At 35.6% G+C, this 9,256-nt stretch overlaps 1 protein-coding gene across 2 annotated transcripts; it reads right to left on the bottom strand.

Annotated features, from left to right (window-relative positions):
• On the bottom strand, positions 1–5,045 carry LOC137808788 (elongation factor). 2 transcript variants are annotated; one of them, XM_068610065.2, is made up of 6 exons: positions 4,858–5,045; positions 3,809–4,245; positions 2,929–3,239; positions 2,764–2,817; positions 2,004–2,479; positions 1–501 (listed from the first exon to the last, which is right to left on the bottom strand). In XM_068610065.2, exons 2-6 carry the CDS (start codon positions 4,102–4,104, stop codon positions 232–234), a joined length of 1,407 nt encoding a protein of 468 aa, XP_068466166.1. In that variant the 5' UTR covers positions 4,105–4,245; positions 4,858–5,045; the 3' UTR covers positions 1–231. The 2 variants fall into 2 exon arrangements, with proteins under 2 accessions (XP_068466166.1, XP_068466167.1); XM_068610066.2 differs by having other exon boundaries at positions 3,809–4,168; positions 4,858–4,963.
• Positions 5,046–9,256: the final 4,211 nt, after the last annotated feature.

Below are 9,256 nucleotides of genomic sequence, written 5' to 3'. Positions count from 1 at the left end.
TAAAAACTAAATTGAATTTTCTTTCATATACTGATGAGGATCTAAAAATCCAAACCCAGGTTGAAAATGGGCGTGAAGTATAAAATCAGAATTGAACTAGTTCCTTCTTCACCAGAAATGACTCTATAATAGATATTCACCGTATGACCTATTAAGTGTAACATTTGTGAAGTTATGAGGGAGAGAAAATGGCTATAAATGATGTAGCCACTTGAGATTGAGAAGTCATGTTCAGTGATTCTCAGATTCCCCTGAGCATTTCTTGCTCCAACCACCTGAACACGCTTTGCGCTCCCCACGTTTTCTTTTGTTCTTGGGGATGTTCACATCGCTATACATACAGGGCTTTAGGCTTGATTGCTCTTGAGCCACTCTACTGTTTGTTGCTGTATTAATATCTGACATGGGGATAGACACAACATTCACATTTTCTTCCCCTTCACCTTTCTCCCAGTTCTGAACTGTTTCTGCTACTTCATGTATCAAGACATTGTCCACCATCTGCGACCAAACATGTCAAAAAACATTATATGTTGGATTGTTTACTACATACATCATCAACACTGTTGAGAAGAGAGAAACTAAGAAGACATGTGATGAAGTCCATCTTGTAAACACATTGGAACTATTCAATTTATGGAGAAAAAACATACAAAAATCTGAAGAATTCTAACACTCCTTCTAAAGCTGGAGCATCTAGGTCATATGCACTAAGTTTGTTACTCGTGTAGTTAATATGCAAAAATGTTCCAAGGGCACAACTAATAGAGACCAAAAAATGTTCAAATAATCGACTAATAGTACAAAGCAAAAATAATGCTTGGAGAACATGGTGACTCTCCCGGAAGAGCAAAGTGTGCCTGGAAAGCACAGTGGCTACCGGAGAGAGAAATAGTTGTTGTGTTCAGAGACACAACAACTACCAAAAAGCAAAAAGAACTCAATTTGCAAATATGCTTAGAAAGCACAGCAACTGCCAAAGAGCATAATTCTAAGAGGACGTGCGGTAGCGAAGAGCACATGGTTATCAAAGAGCATGCTTAGAGGGTGGGGTGGCTGCTAAAGAGCACAAGGGCTCAGAGGGTGCAATGGTTGTCAAAGAGCAAAAATGGTCAAAAAGACACAGTGGCTGCCAAGGACCAAAAATGCTCACAGGACACAACAGTTATCAGAGAGCAAAAAAAGTATACTCGGATAGCCCCGACAGCTATTGGAGAACAAAAAATACTGAGAGAGTGCAATAACTGCTAGAGAGAGGAAAGCCTACTCAAAGAGCACCCTGTTAGAGAGCAACAAATGCTCAAAAGAGCATGCCGGAGAGCAAACTTCTCAAAGGACGCAGCAGCTACCAAAGAGCAAAGAGACTCTCGAGAGTGGCAGCTGCCAGAGAGCACAGAGGCTCGGTGTGAATGGTGGTTGCCATAGAACGTAGAGGCTCGAAGACCATGGCAGTTGCTAGAGAGCAAAATTGCTTGAAGGATGGGGTGACTATCGAAGAACTAAGAGGCTTAGAGGGTGTGGCAGCTGCCGAAGAACAAAAATGCTCAAAGGACCCAGCAACTACCGAAGAGGAAAAAGTGCTCAAAGGATGCAGCGATTGGCAAACTCAATCATCTAGAAGAGAGAAACCTTGAGGCATATGATGAATTTTGGGTGCTGAGACCACAACGAAGGTATTTGAATTTTAGGAAACATGGTAACAAAATATTCAGAGACCTTATTTTAAGCTGATAGCATTAATATAGAATCAATCTAATTGATCCTAATATGAACGTTACTTACAGGATGCTAATGTATCTACAACATTCTAACAGAAACCGTGAGGAATAAATCACAGAAAATTTAGCAAATGAACAATACATATTAGTGGACACAAAAAGATGAAAATAAAATTTTATCTATTGAATTTTATATACAACACTTTTATAGGTATCATTTGGGAAGGAATTGGCATAATTATTGGAAGAACTAAAACTATGTTTACATAGGTTGAGGAAACTTACATCTTCACACGAGTCCCCAGCCAAGGCTGAACGAAAGGTGACATCAGCAGCAGATAATAAGCCGACGGTACTCTCAATTATATCAGGAACCATTGGAACTTCTCCGTAACTTGAAACAACACTATGCATAACAAAATCTCCAATATCAAAGTCAACTCCATTCTGAATTGAATTATAAATAACCCCGACAGACGCCGCATCTCCATTCCCTGCAGAGATTGTAGGGCTTTGGGCAGAGCTAGTCTGCACATCACCATGAGGAAGAAGGCTCAAATTTTCTGATGAAGAAAACTTTGATGCATTTTTGGACATTATTGCATCAACATCACCCTTCAGCTTGTGGACCCTAGCATGTAGATTGTCTATTGCCCAAAGGAGCTGCTCTAATGAAGCATCAGTTTCACTGAAATCCAAGAAAGGTTGAACTTCCCCGATGCCAAACCTGTCTGTTGAATCAGCATGTGGCTCTATGATCACTATACCAAAAGAGAGTATAAAAGCATTAGTCGTGAATCAGATGCAACTCAAAATGTGATTATGAGGCAAATGACAGGTAGACTAAAACTGCCAATAGTCAAAACAATGAAAGATGATTCTACGCACAACCACTGACAAGCAAATTGTGTTGAATAAAACAGTTTTTTTCTGTTGTATCCTTATATCTTATGGGAAAAGAAAGCAACAGATGCTAAAGACATCACTGATTTAACATTGGACAGCAGCCAGACATTAGGTATCATTACAGAAGCAAATTTCTAACCTGGATTGCCAAAATCATCAGCCAAACCACCATCATGATCAGACTTCTTACTCTCTACAATGTAAGTAAAGCAAAGAGTCACACTTATCTCTAAACCATGGACAAGTGATTGGTATAACCCATGAAAACATAAGAAAGTTAGGTATCAAGATAAATGAGTTGTACCAAGATAGGAGAAAATATAATGATGTGATGTATATGATCCAATTTCGGTTGTGTCTTCAATTTTCTTCCTTTTTCTTCTCTTGTTGGCCTTATTTCTACGTTGTTCACCCAAAAATGGCAATGACTTTGAACCAAACTCTTCTATGGAAAATTGATCAGGTGTTGTATGTTTACCCTTGTCATATTCTGCAAGCTCTTTACTATATTTTAATGCTAGTGAGTCAATTTCTTTAATTCTTAGTTCTGTCCATTTGCATCGCCATGTTAGAGGTCTTATAAAGTTCCTCCAGTGATCTGTCAACTTCCTCTTCCTACAGTTACACCACAAAAACGTAATGTGTCAAACAAAAAACGTCCATGCAATAAACACCAAATAACCATGTAGAGTGGTATACCACACTCCCACACCCAATTACTAATTAACATTAATGATGACAGACCATACAAACAGGTGATAGGTTTTTCAATGCCAATCTTCACTGGATGCTATAACTATATTAGATAAACAATTATCTGAATTTAATAACATAAATTGAAGTGCATTTAATATCTATGGAGTTTCATAGAGGCAAAGTGGGGAAATAACCTATGTTCTTACTGGAACATCAAACCAACATACAATAAACAACTGGAACCTTTAAACTTACACTAACGCTCTTTTAATAATCATTACTAAAGTAGTATGCAGATATATTAAGATTTATAATTGCTAAACACCCACTATCTAATTTGAACATTGAGTTCATACTATGAATTTTACATGTAACTTTAATCAATTTTCAACAATTTATATGACCTGATCTGGGTTCTTTAGATATTGGTACCAATCTTATTTCCAAGAAAATGAATTCAAAATTTACTGATTTGGAAGAAAAGTCACCTCATTGGAAATGCAGAACCATCAAAAGCGTCTGTTAAGCCACCACTATCACCCAAGAACTCAGACTCCACTTCAGCATCACTCAATCTAGAACCATTTTCAGCACCAGACGTAGTGTCAGCAAACGAACTTGAATAGTCAGTTGCATCAGGGTCCTCACTTTTGTTGGATGCAAAATCACCCTTGTTTGCCCAACTCACTATATCGACTTCTGTGTCCTCAAATACTTTTGTACTATTAATTTGTTCATCTAGAAAGGGCTCCACCTTAATGAGGGGTTTCTCACAGTGACCCATGTTACTCAAACCCTTATATTGCACCTTCTTTGCAACTTATAAAGTGAATTTTGATTCGCTCTTTCTATAATTACAGAGAAGGAATGGGTGAGTAGGGACATCAGGTTGTTTTTCACAAACTTAGCTCCATTTAAAGTTTTCCTGGTCAGGTTCAGAGTGTTCAGATACATGAGCAAATTCAACGAATAGAAAATCAACCCATTACATGTACTTCTGAAATTGATATACAGAAAATAACAAAATAAGCACTTTTTAAATAAAAAATTATTTCAAAAGATCTTGTATTTAAATAAGCATCACACCCGCGCGCACACACAAAATTGTAACTTTCAAATTCCATTTGAAACTTTAAATCCATTTTCGGCCCTCTGTAAATAAAACAGAGCAAACCGAAAAGTGATCAAGGGTGCAAAATACTCCAAACTTCAACGACACAAAAAAACTAACCATAAATTTCAGTACCTCGTACCAACATCTAAAATCACACCACCATTCACTACACACAATTAACTCAATGCACACCGTAATCGAAAAAAACGAAGGATCGGTAATTGCAACACAAACAGAGACTCGGAAAAACCGCAGACATGAACTCATAAACACGTTGAGTAGAAGTGGAACAACAGCAGCGTAACGGGAAAAGTAACGAAAGTGTCTAAAAATGAAGGTGGAATGGAAGTTGAAGAGGCGAAAGTGGACGTGCATGTGGTGAGAGAGAGTGTAAAAGGTGAAAGAGAGGGTGAGAGAAAGTACCGAGAGAGTGAAGAGAGATTGACAATGGCGAGTTGGCGGCGTGAGGAGCAAGAACAGAGTGAGTAGTGGCAGCAGCAGCAGTTAACGTTATAAACCTAGGAAGAGTGGAAAGGAAACGCAGGTTGCCGCTATTTATATATTGGAACTTGCCGTTCCTTGTCTTCACACGTGTCCGCCACTACCCTAACATTTGCACGCTTTTATTACCACCCTCTTCTTCAACTTTACTTTTTTTTTCTGAATCTTTCACTCTTTCGCTCATTAATTTCGCAAATCTTTCGCCTTGTGTTAGCTTTCTTTGGGTATAGATTAATTTCAGATTTCAGTTTCTTTTTAAGTTTTTTTAGATTTATTGGATCTTAAAATAAGACTTTAAAACTAAAAAAAAAAATTAATATAAATATTGACGGTGCAAAATTAAATTATTTTACATTCTTATTCATAAAAAATTAAGTTACACTCCATGTTGATATTTTATTTTTTAAAAATCGTTTTAAATAAGAAAAACAACTGCATTCTCCTTGAAAACAAAGAGGAAGTGGAAAATCAAGGATAATTAAAAAATATGGAATGTTAGAATTTTGAGATGAAAGAGGATGACTAAAAACTCATACTCTTAAGTTACTCACAAGTAGTAAGAAAGAGTGTTTTTCTTCAAAAATGCTACCCAAGAACCGTAACATTTATGAAGATGTCATGGATATGAAAAAATATATATTTTATTGATATTAAGATGATAGAATTTATAACAATATAAAGATGATTTCCTTATTTTGTACATATTTTTTTTTAAATATTAAAATATAATAAATTTGACAAATACTAATTTTAATTGAAAAATTTTGAATTTGAAAAAGAAATAGATAACACATTTTTTGGATATAAATGATGAAAAGGAGAATGAAAACACATTTATCATACAATCTATCATTTTTTTTTTTGAAATCCTAAAAAACTAAAATTTACATCATTAGTATTTTCTATGTTTTCTTTTTATCTTTTTCTTCTATATATGGTAAATACCGAAATCATGTAACTGATTGAAGATGGCAAAAGAAGGAACAAGTCTAAAGCACGTATAAGAGAATAAGAACCCATGAAAAAGAAGAAAAAAAACAAAGAGAATGAACAACAAATAAGGAGGAAAAAATCTAATTATTCATAAACTTTTGAAAGATAACATGCATAGTTGCAAAGTTCAAACATTTATACATGTATCCTTCTTTATTCTTAGGTGAGTCTTTCGATTTGAAGCATGGATTTTATTCGTCATAGTAAATAAATAGATTATGAATGGTAATCATTGGTTGAAAGGAGAAATCGAGTCGAATAATAGTGACTTTCAAAACAAAGTTTGTCATAATTATGTATTATACTATTCCATGTTGAAACCAAATTGCCTTTGCAATATCCCATGCTTTTGTCACTAATTTATGAATTTCTCTTCTTCTTCATGGTTTGAGATCTTTATGCTTTATCGATCTAGCTGCTATTATAAATTGCTTTTGCATTAGAGTTTTAGGTTACCCATTAACTAAAGCAAGATTGTTATTTCTCCATTGTTGTTTGGTTGAATTACAAAATTCATTTCTAAGGTGTAAAGTTTGAAAAAAATTATGTGTTGGTGCTCTTTATTTTCTCAAGAATTTTGGTGAAGAGTAATGATGCATTAAAACGCTTTAATACAAACATCGACATGACATTAATCTATGTATATAAGGTTATATCTATATTATTTTATCTTTCTTTAAATCTTAAATGACATGGAGATGTCCCTCCATGTATTTTTTTTATAGGTGTAAATAGTCTTAGATATTACATTAGTTTAGATATCTAAATTGGACATAATAGAGAATATTTAGTCTTAAAAAATACTTCTTCTCACTTATAATGATTACTTTGATGCATTGAATGATCTTATGTTGAAATTATTGAAATCTTGCACGAGATAGAGGAAACATAGCAACAAAGTCATAACTATGAAAATTAAGACCATCTGTTGAGCGCAAGCACATAACATTGAGCGGATTTGGGCCAAAAAAGAGCTCAAGCCTAAGAATGTGTTGTTAAGCATGTTGGGTATGAAGCAAAAACCAATTAGTTTGGGCTGACTATACACCATGTTTAGTGAGTGCGCTTAATCATTGTGTCTCCTTTACAATTTCTATTTAAAGATATCATTGTACTTGTAATTGGTGTGCAACGAGACAGAAATAAAACCTAATAGTTGTCCGTGTGGATGTAGGTTGCAGTTGGCGACCGAACCATGTTAAATCCTGTGTTGTTTATTTTCTTCAGTTGATTCGTGATTATGTGTGTTGCTTCCGCGTGCATTTTTTCCATCAAGTGGTATCAGAGCTTGGTTTGTTTGCATACTAGATATCCGATCAACAGAAATTAATTGACGAGACATAAAAATTGCGGCTGCAGCGGCGTCCCAAAGCTAGGGTTGTGTGTGTGTTCTATAGGTGTGTTGGTCTGAGATGGCACGAAGTGCAATGCGACGGCGGTGACCAGCGACGGTGGTGGTGCAGAGCTAGCGGACAACAAAACTCTTGATGTTATGGGTATGAGTGACATAGTGTTGAAGACGCCAGTCGGTTTCTGGACTTTGAAGGATGTCAGAGTTGTTTTAAGCTTAACGAAAAGTTTGATTTCTGTTAGGCAGTTGGACGAACAAGGACATGATGTGAAGTTCGGAAAGCAACAGTGGAATGTCATCAAGGGAAATCTTGTCATGACCCGCGGAAGAAAGAGAGGTTTGTTGTATATGACCGGATTACCGTATGAAGGTGTGACCGTTGTCCCAGTTTGAAAGATAAACAAAGTCTGGTTCACAGAATCTCGTGGGCAGAAGAGGGTTATCTTTACAAGAGAGAAAATCATAACCACAAGTCAGATTCATGATGAACGAGCATGGAAAGGTTCAGGTAGACTCGTCAGAGGTACTTATGGTAGTGGGAGCACGGGTCGTGCTTCAGTTGAGGTTCCTAGACGACAGTGGGTTAGGAGAACTAATATTCCAATTGTTGAAACTTCTCCAAACAATTTCTTGTTAAATATGGAGAGTGTTTGTTCTCAGGTTGTTTCAGGATTCGATAGTTCTTGCAAGTGGGAGCCGATAGGAACAGAGAACGGTTCAGTGGCAGTTTCAGTCATGACTAACGTGTTGAAACTCAGGGGAGTTTTAACAAAGTCTTCAAAAGGATTAAGAAGGCTGGTGGCAACTAGAGGTATAACATTGAGTTTCGTCGACAGATTACAGAAGTACATGTACACAGTTGAAGCGCAGGTGAACATTGTTCCGTGGCTTCAAGTGGGAGATTGTTGGGTATGAAGCTAAGACAAATTGGGTTGGGCTGACTAAACACCATGTTTAGTGAGTGTGCTTAATCATTGTGTCCCCTTTATAATCTCTATTTAAAAAGATCATTGTACTTGTAATTGGTGTGCAACAGAACAAAAATAAAACATAATAGTTGCCCGTGTGGATGTAGGTTGCAGTTGATGACCGAACCACGTTAAATCCTGCGTTGTTTATTTTTTGTAGTTGATTCATGATTATGTGTGTTGCTTTCGCGTGCGTTTTTTCCATCAGAGCGAAGGCCATGAAGCTTGAGCAAAGAAAAGTTTTGAAGCCAAATTTGTTGAGTTTATCAGATGTAAATTCAACTAAACACTATAAATAAAAAGGCTTGGTTCAAAGAAGGTAGGTTTTGACGAGGTGAAGAAAAAAAAGGCTGAGAGTTGAAGCATATCATCTAAAGCCACATGTCATTATTTGCAAGTTATTCAATCTTGAGTTTTCTTGGAAATATTAACATGAGTAGCTAAATTCTTCTTGTTGGGATTGAAAACAATGCAACATTTATGTGTTTTTCTATTTATAAATGCATGTTATTTAAGTTCCTTGATTTAATGTTGCACCTAAAGCTTAATGGGTGAAGAATCACTATTATTGATCTTAGAAGTTGAATGGTATTGAGTAATACTTTCATCTTTGTAACTAAATCAAATCATCCAAATAGCTTAATGTATGAGAACATATATAAGAAGATGTTACACATTATATTAAGGAGATGTTACACATTATAACAAAAAATTGATATGTAATTATCTTTTTTATTAAAAGATAAATAGTTTAAATTGCGCCTGTGTATTCACATTTTTTTCTTTTACTCAATTTTCACGATAATAAAAATGTAACAATACAATTTTTTTTGGATGAGTCGAAATTGAAAAGTAAAAAATGGAGTGCAGATAGTGATTGGAAGTGAAGATTATTTTAGTTTATACGTGCAATTTGGTGGGGAAATGTGTGAGAGTATGCTCTCTTTATTGTCTTAAAATAAGAAGGGAAGAGTGAATAATTATATAAAAATTGTACATTAATATCAAT

Source organism: Phaseolus vulgaris, chromosome 3 (assembly GCF_051622355.1).
Source record: "Phaseolus vulgaris cultivar YP4 chromosome 3, ASM5162235v1, whole genome shotgun sequence".
In the NCBI taxonomy this organism is placed as follows: domain Eukaryota; kingdom Viridiplantae; phylum Streptophyta; class Magnoliopsida; order Fabales; family Fabaceae; genus Phaseolus; species Phaseolus vulgaris.
Note: the sequence above shows the minus strand (reverse complement) of the source record. Positions and strands in the feature narration are given on the sequence as shown.